The sequence below is a fragment of the Diabrotica undecimpunctata genome, chromosome 8, assembly GCF_040954645.1.
Source record: "Diabrotica undecimpunctata isolate CICGRU chromosome 8, icDiaUnde3, whole genome shotgun sequence".
In the NCBI taxonomy this organism is placed as follows: domain Eukaryota; kingdom Metazoa; phylum Arthropoda; class Insecta; order Coleoptera; family Chrysomelidae; genus Diabrotica; species Diabrotica undecimpunctata.
This window is the reverse complement of record NC_092810.1, coordinates 69,651,495-69,666,738: the sequence shown is the minus strand read 5'-3', so window position 1 is coordinate 69,666,738 and position 15,244 is coordinate 69,651,495. Positions and strand designations below refer to the sequence as shown.

At 38.6% G+C, this 15,244-nt stretch overlaps 2 protein-coding genes across 2 annotated transcripts; both read left to right on the top strand.

Annotated features, from left to right (window-relative positions):
- The first annotated feature begins 760 nt into the window (after positions 1 to 760).
- On the top strand, positions 761 to 1,342 carry LOC140448886 (uncharacterized). Its single transcript, XM_072542011.1, has one exon. It carries the CDS (start codon positions 761 to 763, stop codon positions 1,340 to 1,342), a length of 582 nt encoding a protein of 193 aa, XP_072398112.1.
- A 4,568-nt stretch (positions 1,343 to 5,910) lies between these two features.
- On the top strand, positions 5,911 to 7,205 carry ND-B8 (NADH dehydrogenase (ubiquinone) B8 subunit). The gene is made up of 3 exons (XM_072541519.1): positions 5,911 to 6,109; positions 6,189 to 6,295; positions 7,034 to 7,205. Exons 1-3 carry the CDS (start codon positions 6,030 to 6,032, stop codon positions 7,120 to 7,122), a joined length of 276 nt encoding a protein of 91 aa, XP_072397620.1. The 5' UTR covers positions 5,911 to 6,029; the 3' UTR covers positions 7,123 to 7,205.
- Positions 7,206 to 15,244: the final 8,039 nt, after the last annotated feature.

Sequence of the window (15,244 nt, the reverse complement as noted above, 5' to 3'; positions counted from 1 at the left end):
CAAACAATATGAATATTACACCGTGCGAAGGCGATAATCATTCATTAATTGCACGGGTAGGCATTAAAGCGCCAGAGTTTTGGCGCACTGAACCAGAACTATGGTTTCTCCGGCTAGAAGCGCAGTTTCGACAAGCCAAAATCACAACTGACAACTGTAAATTCGACCATACTGTTGCTAGTTTAAACAGTGAAGTACTTATAGAAGTAGCAGACATAGTAAAGAATCCCACTGCTGGCAATGCCTATATACAACTAAAAACTCGACTTCTCGACAGGTATGGCACCAGCTCAGATGAAAAGATCCACAAGTTGATGGAACTCACTCTGAGTGACCTAAAACCCACTCAACTACTCCATCGAATGCAAACTTTGGCCATGGATAGCATTAGTACGCAAGTTCTCAAAAATTTTTGGTTGGACCGCCTACCACCTTCAGTTCGAAGCGTTATATCTATTCTTGATGGAGACCTAGAAGAACTTACTAAGAAAGCCGATACGTACCTACGGTGTTCCAGTTTTCCAGTCATGGTTGTTACCGATAGCTCTACCTTAGACAAAACAGTGGCTGCATTGAGTGACCAAGTGAATGCTTTATCCAACAGATTAACTGTAGCTGAAGAAGGGCAATAGATTCAAATGACCAAGAGTACCAAGTCATCATCAGACGAACAGTGTTACTACCATCGAAGATTTGGTGCACAAGCAAAGAAATGTAGACCACCCTGCAATTTTACAAAAAACGATCAAAGGGCGCAGTAATGGCGGCAACCGCAGCCCCTCACATACCACGCCGCCTCTTCATTATCGATAATGCTCTCCAACTTCAATTTCTTATTGATACAGGGGCAGACCTAAGTGTGCTTCCACGTAAAATCTGCACTGCGACTCAGCCCAGCACTGTACGCCTGTATTCTGCCACCGGATCGTGCATCCAAACATATGGTCAGAAACAGCTCACACTAAACCTTGGTCTAGGCCAACCTGTAACATGGACATTTGTAGTCGCAGATGTCACCACACCCATACTAGGAGCCGATTTTCTGACGTACCATGGCATTAGTGTAGACATGAGAAACAAACGACTAGTAAGTCCAAGTATGTCAAGCAGTATTACCTGTGTGTCTCGTCGTGTTAGGGTGCCAGAAGTAGGCTTATCCACTGCTCATCCCTATGATCGTCCAACTGTTGCTATACCAGAGGATACTGAAAGAGTCCAGTACTATATTGAGACTCGAGGTACACCAGTTTTCTCTAAACCACGAAGACTTCCACCAGACCGTCTTCAAGCTGCACGAGCAGAATTCAACGAGCTGATGCAGGCAGGCATTATTCGACCATAAAAGTCATCTTGGGCCAGTCCGCTTCACTTAGTTCAGAAGTCCAATGGACGATGGCGTGCCTGTGGAGACTTCCGCCGTTTAAATGCCATGACGAAACCAGATCGCTTCCCTATACCGCACATCCAGGATTTTGCTAACCAGCTACATGGTAAGAAAATTTTCTCTTGCATCGACTTGGTACGTGCTTTTTACCAAATTCCTGTCCACCCGAAGGAAATCCAAAAGACTGCTGTAATAACCCCCTTTGGGCTGTACGAGTTCCTCCGAATGCCGTTCGGTTTGCGAAATGCTGCCCAGACGTTCCAGAGATACCTCGATCACCTTTTTCGAGAATGCTCATATGTGTATGTATACATTGACGATATCTTGGTTGCCTTGGAGACTGAGACTGAGCATGAGCAACACCTGGCATCAGTACTTCGGATTCTGGAAGCAAATGGACTCCAAACAAACAAGGATAAATCAAAATTCCGTAAACGTGAAGTAAACTTCCTGAGTGCCACGGTATCCCCAACTGGCGTTCGTCCATTACCGGCTAAAGTTAGCGCGATTCGTAAGTTTCCACAACCTACGACCTATCGACAGCTACGACGATTTATGGGTATGTTCAATTTCTACAGACGTTGGTTACCTAATGCTGCCAATGAGCTAATGCCACTAACGGAGTTATTGTCTCAACAAAAGAAAAAGCAGCAAGAACTAACATTAACACCAGCAGCTGCAGCAGCTTTCACCAAGGTAAAAGAACTCTTGGCCGCGTCGACTGAATTGGTCTTTCCAGCACCAAATGCCCAATTGAACATGTCAGTTGATGCCTCAGATGCTGCCATCGGCGGTGTTTTGCAACAGCTTATAGGTGAACACCTACAGCCCATCGCTTTCTTCTCTCGAAAGCTTTCTAAGACGGAGCGAAACTACAGCACTTATGACCGAGAGTTGCTTGCCATATTCAGTGGCATACATCACTTCCGCCATTTTCTTGAGGGTATGCCATTTACCATTTATACTGATCACAAGCCTTTAACGTTTGCCTTCCAACAGCGACATGAGCGGCAGTCTTCACGACAGATACGTCAACTAGAATTTATTGGCCAATTCTCGACATATACAGGGCGCAGCCAATATCGTTGCCGATTGTCTCTCACGACCTGAAGTAGACGCTATCACAACACCCATTACTATTGACTATGACCGGCTATCCGAAGCTCAGACTACAGATGAGGGTCTTCAACAGACCCTGAACGATCCTGCCAGTTCCTTACAACTTCAACGCATAGTTCTACCAGAGCTATTTATTGTTCAGTCCAAGATGGTCGTATACGAGTTTATGTGCCAGCTGTGTTCCAAAGAGATGTTTTCCTGAAATTCCACACGCAGTCCCACCCAGGGCATGCTGCTACATTACGAATGATTGCTGAACGTTTTGTGTGGCATAACATGAATCGCCAAGTCAAGCAGTGGTCACGAGAGTGCATCCAATGTCAACGTACCAAAATCGGACGTCACACTGTTACACCTGTGACACCTCTAGGAATGCCAGACGATCGATTCGCACACATACATGTCGACATCGTTGGCCCACTTCCAGCAAATCAGAACTTTCGATACCTGCTCACAATCATCGACCGTTTCACAAGATGGCCAGAGGCCATACCTATCTCGGAGATTACAACCGAAGTCGTCGCGCAGAAGCTCCTTGAGGGATGGATATCCCGGTTTGGCGTGCCAGGAACCATAACAACGGACCGAGGTAGGCAATTTGAGAGCCAGTTGTTTCGCCAACTCAATGGATTACTAGGTGTACAACATATTAAAACCACTGCCTACCACCCACAATCAAACGGATGTATTGAACGTTTCCACCGAACGCTCAAGGCTGCTCTCATCGCCGCGGACACAGTATCGTGGGTTGAAGCCCTACCTCTGGTCATGCTAAGCCTTCGAAACACTTTCAAACAAGACATTGCATGTACAGCCTCCGAGTTAGTGTATGGTACCCCAGTGAGTCTCCCTGGACAGCTGCTTGTCCCTAGTGCTGTTACACCCAACGAGCATAGTTTTGTCCAACGACTACGTGAGACCATGGGAGCATTGCGTCCTGTACCGACGAGCAACCACTCAGCCCGCACTGCCTTTGTCCATCCGGATCTACAGACTACGAGTCATGTGTTTGTGCGAACCGATAAAGTGAAGCCTCCTCTTACACCTCCCTATACCGGCCCGTTTAGAGTGTTAGAACGAAGTGATAAGTTTGTAACTGTGGATGTCCAAAATGTTCCTCAGCGAATTTCCATGGACCGACTCAAACCAGCATATATTCCAGCGGCCCAACAGGTGCAGGAAGAACATGCATATGCCAACCGTCTGATGAGCAACACAAGTCAACATAGCCGTTCGAAACCAGCAGGTTCCTCACTGGAGGGGAGCCCTGTGGCAGATTGACAGTTAACCTCCAGCCACACATGGGTTGACTGTGCTATTGAAGTGAGGGAACGTCGACGGAGAAAAGAAGAGGCGATGAGAGCAGCTGAAGGCTGTCAGAACACGATCACACGACAAGGTTAGTAGATATTTAAGTAGGTTGTCTCGTAACTATAGACCAATCAAATGCTCGCTTTTTAAAGGCGGGAATACGTCACCCATACGACACTTTTAAAATTGCCATAAGCTTCAATGCTAATATAAGGTTCAAAAACTTAGGTTTTGCAATATATTTTGGGATTTTCTTGGGTATAGGGATGTTAAGTGGTTCTTATATTAGTAATTATATCAATTTTTTTTTCTAAAATCAATAGTCTGATGACAAAAAATAGAATTGATTATAGTGATAATATTATGTGTTTTAAATGGAGATAACAGTTTATTTCGCACAAAAACCCAAAAAAACAGTAGAAAAAGTTCAAAAGCAAAAATACTAAATATGTAGGAACTTACTTATTATGTTTTTCCTGGAATTTGCAGTATTTTATCATATCTAGTGGTAGGCAAAAAAAACCAATAGGTAATATAAATAATTTATTATTAGATTAAAATACAAAAAATGATTAGTCCTTCAAGCACAAATCTTCAAGCTATATATACTTATCTCATCTAAAAAAATATATCATTATTATAACGTACAAAACTACATATAATTGTTATGATAAACCTTGATATCACGGCTACGAAAACACACTTCACAAGTGTTTATGTACACAAATAACTAAATAATAAGTCTCTATAAATAATATTGTCCTTATACCTATACTTAAAAATAAAAACTAAACAATAACTAAACAAATAAACGAACTAATGATACTATAGAATAGAGACATCAACAAACGTGAACTTAAACTCAGACGTGCAGACAACTGTCAAATTTGACTTTGTCGTATAAGTGACGTAAGCATTCTGCCTTCCCCTCGCTTCGCCCACATAGTTACGAGACAACCTACTTAACATCTACTAACCTTGATCACACGACGAGGTGACAACGAAAAGAACTCTTACAGTTTTCTTACTTGTTTTTTAGTATGTAGTTTATTGCTAATAAATCAATAAAACAGTTTAAAGTGTGCCCCGACTACTTTGCTTCCCGCAAATAGGCCACAGAGTCTTTCCTTGTTTAAGAAATCAAATTTAGTTGGGTTATGTTATTATTTGTCCCAACTGTCACATGAAATCTTATTTATATTGAAGTTTTTTAACAATTGTTTCACATTTTAGACTGTTATCGTTAATATTTAATTAAAATATTCTCGTCTAAGACACATTCTGAAAACTATTTTATAGCTACTGTTAATAAGTGTCGGAAAATTTAAATTTGGCGCATTCGCAATTTCCGGATATGTCCGCCATCAGAGGCCACTTTTTTGGTCGCCTTTTCATAACGATTAGATTCCCTCTTTTGTCTTTTTGCTCGATGGTACGTAGCATCGAGCTAAAAGACAAAAGAGGGAATGTAAAGGTAGTGGGGGCAAAAATATTGTTAGACAGGAACTGCCATCTTGAGAGGCCACATTAAACAAGGAAAGCGAGACTCTTTCCTTGTTTAAGAAATCAAATTTAGTTGGGTTATGTTATTGTTGATGTTATTGTTTGTCCCAACTGTCACATGAAAGATTATTTGTATTTTCTATTGAAGTTTTTTAACAATTGTTTCACATTTTAGACTATTATTGTTATTATTTAATTAAAACTTTATTGTGTTCTAGTGTTAAAAAAAGTATTTTAGGTGTATTATGTATTAATATTATGTAATATAACAAATAAATAGATAAATTAAAACCCCTACACCATGTATGATTATTGTGAAGTGTCATGAAATTTAAATTTGGCGCATTCGCATTTCCGGATATGTCCGCCATCAGAGGCCACTTTTTTGGTCTCCTTTTCATAAGGATTAGATTCCCTCTTTTGTCTTTTTGCTCGATGGTACGTAGTCACAGTATTTGTTGTCTATACTGTGACGTAGCGTAATCACAAATCACCTACCTCTTAGTGGTCTGTGGTCGTGATCCTGCAGGATGACATGTATGAAGTTTGCTACATACTTTTGTGAATTGAAAGAAGAAGATAACGAAGTTGTAGCTGCCGAATAATACTCTATAGGATAAATAGAAAAGAAGGTGAATAATTATTGATGTCATTCTGACATTTAATAAAGAGAAATTGAAAAATAGTAAAATAATTATTCCAAATTGAAAGGATGGCCGTTAGATTTGGATCCGCTTTGAAGGAATTACGGATACACCTCTGCCAAACTGGGGCTGCTAGTAAAGGAGTCAGGTAAGTTTTATTTTTTTTGTTTACTCATTGTTACTAGGTTATATAATCCCAATGTTAATACATACTTCGATTTTTGTAGAGATTTTATAGAAAAACACTATGTTCAATTAAAATCTAGTAATCCAAAATTCCCCATACTTGTAAGAGAATGTTCTGGAGTTGAACCAAGATTATGGGCAAGATATGGTAAGTGAAAACATTTTGAATTACTAGTATTTTGAAAATTAAATTAGTTTCCTGATTGTTTCGCTATTTAATTCTTATTATATTACATTATGAGATGATTTTATTTGAACTTAAAATGCCAATATAATATAGCAGATTATATAATTTTCTATAAAGAATGTTACTATTTATTTTGGAAGGTTGTCTGTTATAAACCTGTGGTACTGCAGCCAAGTCCAGGCTTCAAAAAGTTTTTGATGCCTCATAGTTACGAAAAATATAGTTGACTGTTTCAGGTTCTCTGCCACAAAGTTTGCACCTTAAGTCTTCATGAAACGGCCTCATGTGTGCAGGTGTCCCTTGACTAGCCATTTTCAACAGCCTGTGGCTGCTGTTATTCTGAACTGTGTAGGCTTATTTTGCAGAGCAATATAATTTTTTCATTGCAGGTGCAGGTTCATTGTCATAAATGTATCCAATTAAGAGGAGAGTATGTTGAATAATAAAATACCTTCACTTTCAATTTGTTTGATTCTATAGTAGGCTATAATTATTATACTTTAGGCTTTAGGTGATATCTACTTTTGCTATTGAGTTTAATGCACTTCTTAATTTTTAATGTTTAAAAAAATGTCATTTTTATTTATTTGATGGCATAAAGCTGAATGATTTCTTGATTTCCAACAGTGAATTGCCTAATTGGAACACTTTTAAAGTTTCATACTAAATTTTATAATCACACTTATATTTCTTTTTCAGATTTAGGAAAAGAAAAATGTGTTTCACTGAAAGATTTGTCTCCTGAAGATGTTTTGAACAGAATTCAAGCTGTAGCTAAAGGTCTATAAACCAGAATTGTATAGGTAGATTGTAGATATTTATAATATAAATAAATTTTAAAGTTGCCTCAATTTGAGGAATAAGTGTTTCATATTTTTCTTTTATTTCTTTTTTAACCTACATGAAAAATATATTATGAAGTGGTAAATGAAACCTAATATATGAAACCTTAATGGTTTTTCCTTTTCAGTACTAAAGTGATACCATTACACAAAGAAAAACAAAATTTCCCATAAGTTGCCAACACAATACAATTTATATGTAAAAATCTAATACAAAACCCACTGCTCTGAATATGATGAAGATGTTTTAGCAAAAGGGTCAGAGATGATTGGTACATTAAATTTAAATACAAATAGTTTACTGTTTTGAGTTAGTTTTTCAGTTCTCTGTAATACTTAAAACATACAGCTTACAATACTACAAACAATAAATGAATTATTGAATGCATTAGATGAATTAAATGTAGAAAGCCTTTATGATACATTTTTAGCATTGCAATCTTGTTTACATTAACTGTGTTATCCAAATGAGAAAATTTCTACCAAATTCCTTACAATAGCAAGGAAGGATTACTATTAACATTATCAAGTTTCATAGTGAATATTATATGGATGAAAGTTATAATTTTTTTTATATTAGCTGCCTATATGAGTGACTATCATTGTAGTTAATTGTTTTGTACAAAATTGTATTATCTTTTTCAAGTAACTAAGGCTGCTATTTTAACAGGTTCATTTTATAGTAGATTTTAATTTCGCTTATTTTTATTTTGAATAAAATCAGTTTTTCAATATGTAATAATTCATGAACGATTTTACCAGAAATAGGTCATGAGTCTGCCGTTCTACAATATTTTAAATACAACCTACAATATAGATGTTTTATTTAAAACACATTATCAGAGACTTGAAAGAAATTTTGTAGAATTACTTTTTTAATAAAAAATGTAATTCTACAAAAATTCATAAGACTCTTTTGATAGTGTTTTTGATTGTAAAAAACTATTAACCAGTTTCACGAATTTTGTAGAAGCGGTATTCCCCTTCTTAAAGCAAACTGTGCCCTGTTTATAAGAACACACAAACAGAAGCTTTAAGCACAGTAGCAACAATATCAACCAGTCAAAGGAATATGACAGTTAGTCAACAAACTTGATGTCACTAAAGCAGCTGTGGTGTTTTACTCGTCACCATTTGATTTTAAATAATAACTTTATACTAAACTATAAAACAATTCCCAATGAGTTCAAATACCTAGGATTCTGGATATCATAAACTAAACTGTAAAACTATTCTAAATCGGATGGTTTACACAATTGTAGATGTATGTTTAGAAGCCATTGGGGGACCACTCCTTGATCTCCTTTATATAGTTCTGCTTCGTGTTATGCTGTTAATAGTTATACAACATTAAAATCCTGCCATTGATGAATTTCTGTTCCATAGATTTATGAATAGTAATGATTGAAGTGGTGTATTATATGGTTCTGCTTCTTCTTGTGCTGTTATACTATTAATAGTCATACGGTATAATAAAATACTACCGTTGGTGAATTTCTCTATGGATTTATCAATGGTAAAGCTAAAAATCATCGAAGGAGGAAGTATGAAGGAAATAATTCTCAGATCAGCATATCTTCCATATAATCAAAAAACCACCAGCAAGAAGGATGGAAAACTAGTGAGAGATTTCAGGATAAATGGACTGCAATTGATTATGGGCTGTGATGTGAACACACACCAGTAGACCTAGAGCAGCACAAACTCCAATAAAAGAGGGAATCACTGCTACCATTGTTATGGAATATAGATATAATAAATGTAGGAAACAAACTACTCTTTGTAACCACACAACTAAAGAAGGTAATTGATAATAACAACGACTCACATGTTTAAAACTATTTAAAAAATCACCTTACATATAGCTATCACCAAATCTTCGTAAAATAGATTGGGAAGCATATGAAGTAGACCTGGAATATTATTTAGGAAGGGTTAAAGGTACAATAAGACATACACTGTACCCAGACATGGCTGCCAAACAGTTAGTGAGGAATCCCAATGGGAAAGTGCCCTAGTGGAATAACAACCTTGGAAATAGGAAGACCAAAGTCAGAGGAAAATTTAATTTCGCCAAAAGATCAGGTGAATGAGTAGATTACTATAAATATTTGACTTAATTTAATAAGGAACTGAAAAGGGCAAAAAGAAAGTACTTGAGAAGGTATTGTGAAGAGATAGAACACACTGCAGAAATGTCAAAGATTCATAAAGTTCTCTCCTATTAAGAACCTTAAATAAATATACTCTCACTCCAAAGAGAATCTCGTGAATACACTCAAGATGGTGAAGAGACCCTGAAAGAAGTTTCAGGGTGCACTTTCCTGAGTCTGGAACAAAGCCGACACCACGAGACACTTGACAGCAGGTTGGACTGGGTACAATAACTTATGGTTCCGGGGAAAACTGGCGTGTGGCAAAAGAAGTGGTAGATTAAGATAAAAGCATTGTATTAATTGTTCTCTACTAAAATGCTGAGACGATTGCCACGAAATTAGCGATACAAAATAGTTGGAAGAGTCCATTTCCAAAAATTGTTAAAATAAATAAATAAACTTTGTCAATCGATGATGAACATGGACATTGAAGGCGGAAACTATCAAAACTTCAGGCTTTTGAGCTATGGTCATACAGAAGGATCCTGAAGATACCATGGACAGACAAAGTCACCAATGAAGAAGTACTGCGGAGGATGAACACAACCGCGGATTTGGTCAACATCGTGAAGGGTCGTAAGCTGCAGTACTTGGGACATAATGAGAAATCAAGGCAGATACGAGCTACTCCAATCCATTTTGAAAGGTAAAATTGAAGGAAAAGGGGGCCCCAGAATGAAGAAGAATATCCTGGCTTGCTAACCTGAGAGAATGGTATAGAAAGACCTCAACACAGCTATTCTGTATAGCAGCCAACAAAGTCATCATAGCCAGAATGATCGCCAACGTTCGGAACGGACAGACACTCTAAGAAGAATCGATGATTGTACAGAAAACGTAAAATAAATAAATTTATAAAATTATTTTATTCAATTTTAAAAATATTTAAGAATGCAGAAAACATAGTATGAAGCTTCGCGCTAGTCTAATGTACCACTTTATGAAGTGCAAAAAATTAGTAGTTAATATACCACTTAACATCAGATACTTACTGAGTTGCGACAATAGAAGGCTACTTGACGAGTTAATTTAAATTTTAACAAGATTAAAATAAAAATTTAAAAACGTATTTTTATCTACTATACCCAACACTGCGGCAAATAAACTTAAAATCGATGCCAAACATATACAAAAAAGCTGCACTTTGAGAGTGACTCACTTCAACGAATTCACATTTTGTAGCTCTGGTGGTATTCATTACCTACTTGAGTTACCATACATGAATCCGCCTCGCAAGTTGTTTTCGAACCCACATACAGATTGTATAAATAAGACATGGTCCGCATCCGAAAGAAGAATGACTGGATTAGCTTTTTTTGGAACACATTAAGGAAATAAGTTATCTCAGATGTACATAAAACTTCGTGGTCATGGAGATCGAGACATTTATCATCCTATTCCTTATTACATAGACGGTGTCGTCGTAGCAAGAGTGGACCTATGGAATTATCCACTCTGCTGTACGCTCTGCTTAGGGGGCTTCGTGAATTCGATGTGCGAAACACCCTAGACACTTATCCCTTATTCTAGTTGGGACGTTGAATTGTTTCTTTTTGAAGAATAAAATAAAACTTAATCGTAAGAGACGAATACAAAACCTCAGAGTCTGAGGTAGGTGGAGCAGACCCCCGCTAGTCGGCTCCCTAGAGTTTAGGGCTCTAGGAGAAACCGAGGTAGACTGTTGGTTTGGAAATCAACTAATATTTATACATAATATTTTACAAGATTCCAAACCAAAAGACCAATGAGGAAATGGGAAAAAGAAGAAAGGCGGGGCGATGCGCGCCAAGAGTGCTCATTGGTCACTCTGACCGAGCACTTAGCGACAACGGTACCTTGCGCCATCTGCCAATTCAAGTAGATGTAGATGCCGCCTGAGCCTACAGTGGCCAGTAAGCATACTGACCAGCAGAGAGCATTTCCTACGGTTGAGAAGAAGTTGGGCTGTAAGACTTTTGGATGGCCTCGTAAGTGGAGTATATAGCCTGTCTCATATCTCCACCACTACCCCAAGTGTTCGGGAACCTCTGTAAGACTACCTTAACCAGTACTGAAGGGCATATCAATCACAGATTTGGGTTCTAAAGGCAGAGTAGATGAGCCCCATCTTCCCGTTAGTTCCCTTCCACACCTGAGTGTCTCGATACCCATATCAAGTTGACCTTATAATACTTGCAATAAAACAGAAACTGTTCAGTTAATGGTGGTCCATTTCAATTCGAGTAATGCTGGTATTTTCGTGGAAATATCTTTTTTCTCTGGAAGCCGTCGGTTTTCTACAGGTCGTACTATCGCCAATTAATATTATCTTACATTATTATACAAACCTTGATACTTCGACAGACCTGCTGTATAAAACCTGTCCGATAAAAAAATGGATTGGTGAGTGTAGCCAATAGCTAAGAAGACCTGATTGATCTCTTAGGCTGGTTGAAAATGAGAGTAAAAGGTTTGGTCTGGAAGTAAATATAGCAAAGACAAAAATCATGATAGTGGATAAGCAACACAACAACCACCCACATATAACCAAAAATGACCAGTTTGATGTTTTGTAAACTCATTCTTGTATCAGATCATCTATTACAAACACAGGGACGCTCCAGGGGGAAATCAAATGTAGATGGGATCTATCCAAGACCGCTATGGGAAAGATGACCAAAATATAAAAAGATCCCAATATTTCCAAAAACCTAAAAATGACGATTGATCAACTCATTAATATTTCCAGTACTAATATATGGATGTGAATCTTGGACATTAAGGCAATTAGAAAGGAGAAATATAGACGCCCCAGAAATGTTCTACTGGAGAAGAATGTTGCAAATTCCATGGACCGACTGTAGAACAAATAATTCTCTTCTAAAAGAACTAAATATCTGTAAGAGATTCTCCAGCAAAATCGAACTACAACAATTAAAATATTTGTGGACATGTTATAAGATCATAGACAATATGGAGAGACTCATCATTCAAGGAAAGATTGAATTCCACGAGGAAGATCTCCAACAAGATGGATTGACCAGATCACAGGAAGTTGCAACAGACCTATGCACGATGTAATAAAGATGACCAGAGACATAAATCTATGGAGGGACCATAAACGATATCACGACGACCACTACACTCCCTCCCGTGATTGTATGTGCCGATGTATTTGTATATGTGCGAATACATGGAAATACTCTCAACCCCGACACAGTACGTTCCAATGGCTAATAGAGGACGTTCTATGTAAAAATAGGACAGGTGTGAATAAGATTCAACCAAATAAACACCCGTAGATCAACTGAAAACATGGCATGGAGCGGCAGCTATGTCATTACTATAGATTTGTCAATTGAACATAGCACACACACATACACAAACACTCATCACGGTCAATTGACAAATCACCACTGATTCGATATAAGTTACGATTTGTTGTGTAACTACCGCGCTCCCTAATCCCGAGGTGTAACACCATCGTGTCCAGGGGATGCATGGCACAGGGGAGAAAATGTTGCCCTAAACGATGCCTCAGAAAGCTGGTGAATTTTGGGGGATTATAGTCTTAACACGGTAAGGGCGCACTTCTGTGCCTATGGACAACGAAATCGAAAAGACAACCCGAACAACGGAGACAGTCAGAGAGGCAACTCCTGTCGTGGATTCTGTATGTTTCAAATACAGACATAAGGTGTTTTGAGAGGGACATACTAACATACTCTGCTCAAAGTAGCCAAAAACGCCTCTCTGGAGCTCAAAAAGAGATATGACGAGAGAGCACTAATGGCTACTGGAAAATGGACCACAGCCCCATCCAAACCAAAACAGGAGTACCGCAAAACCTGTGGGTAAAAAGACCTCGGGAGAATACCACGACCAACCCGCAACAAAGGGCTGCTAAAAAAACAAGAAACTCTAATGAGCAGACTAGGTCATACAGCAATGTCACAAAAATATTCAGAATGGCGGTGGCATATAGACACCATCCTGATATTCAACTAGATCAGGCTCAAGCAGACCTCGTCATCAACAAACTGGAATGAGCAGTGGTTGAGGCTCCTACTGGAGCTGAGTTGGACTGAAGTCAAATTCAACTTCTGCAGTACCATAAAACATCGTTTAGCGCAGGGACAGTGTGGGTAAACTGTGCTAACGAATACACCAAAAAATGGACTAAGAGGTGGTGAGGACTACGGAGAGCCTGTGGGAGTGAGCAGACTTAAATGTAGGTTGCTAATATCAAGGCGTATTACAGACTTGGAAAGATATCCTTTAAAACCATCAGAGACTTCGATAGCTCCAATCAGAACCCTGCAAGCAAACCTCCAGCGTAGTAAGGCAGTTTTGGCAGAACTTACTGTGAGTATAAGAAGGTTTGATATAGCTTTGATACAAGAGCCCAGGGTTTATAAGGGCAAAATAATAGGTCTATCGGGTATTGGTGGACAGCTTATATATAGCCAAATTCCCGAGGGCTGCGTAATAGTCAAACGACATATCAAAACACTGCCGTTTATAAATCTTGGTTCCAGGGACTTAATGACAGTAAATATGAAGATCATAGAGGGAGGAGGTATGAGGGAGACAATTCTCGGATCAGCATACTACCCATATGATAATCCCGAACAACCACCATCAATGGAGTTGGACCTACTAGTGAGAAATTGCAGGAAAAATGGGCTGCAATTAATCAGTGGCTGTGATGCGAATGCGCACCATCTGACCTGGGGCAGTACAAACACCAATGCAAGAGGTGAGTTATTCTGGAAAATGGTTTAGACATACTAAACGTAGGAAACAAACCAACTTTACAACGGAATGAGGTAATTGATATAACAGTGTCCATGACTCACGTGGCTAGAACTGTTTAAAATGGCATCTATCAGATGAGGTGTCCTGTTCAACCCATCGACATATCTGTTTTGAAATGACAAAAAATGAGCATATCAAAGAAATTTATCGTAATCCTCGTAAAACAAACTGGGAAGCATATCAAGCAGATGTGGAATATTGTTTAGGCAGGGTTCAAGGAATGATAAGGTATACATTCGACTTGGACATGGCCGTCGAACAATTTTAAGAGGTTGTCATGTCAGCATTCGAAGACAACTGCCCAGAGATACTGAAAATTTGATTGAAAGAAAATTTAATTTCACCAAAATATCAGATGAGTGGGACGATTATCGAAAAGCTCTGAATATAATAATGATCTAAAAAGCTTCTGAAACAGAAGAAGCTGAAACAGTCAACCATATCCTGCATGACTGCGTGGCATTGGATCGCAGGCTTCAAACACTTTTTGGAGACAACGAAGTGACTCAAATATATGTACAAACATGACAAATATATATGATATCCATCTACTAGATCTGTATAAGCTGGTACAAGGTCCCAGAATCCTGGAATAGGTATCGTAAAGGAATGGAAGATGTACAATAATCCAATTGGCTGCAGTACAACCGGTTCTTAACAGACAGCTTCCACGAGAAAAAAAAATTTAGTTGGTGGGCGTCATCTGCTCCGTAGTGCTTCTTGTCTTGGTCTCCACTCGACAATATGTTTTGTCCATCGGTTAATCTGGTGACATGGCTTCCCAATTCCATTTTAGCGTCGCGATTTTTTTGATAGCGTCTGTTGTTTTTGTTTTACGATGTGCTTCTTCGTTTGGGATTCGGTCTCTCAGAGAGACACCCAACATCTGGCGCTCCACAGCCCTCTGAGTCACGCGAATCTTCTTCACTACTTTTTTTGTGAGTGTTAATGGTTCCTCTCCGTAAGTGAGTACAGATAACATACATTGGTCAAAGATTTTCCTTTTGAGGCATATGGGTAGGTCCGATTTAAATACATAGTTTAATTTACCAAACGCTGCCCGGGCTAATCCTATGCGACATGGGAGGTCAAATGTCTGGTTATCTCTGCCCAAC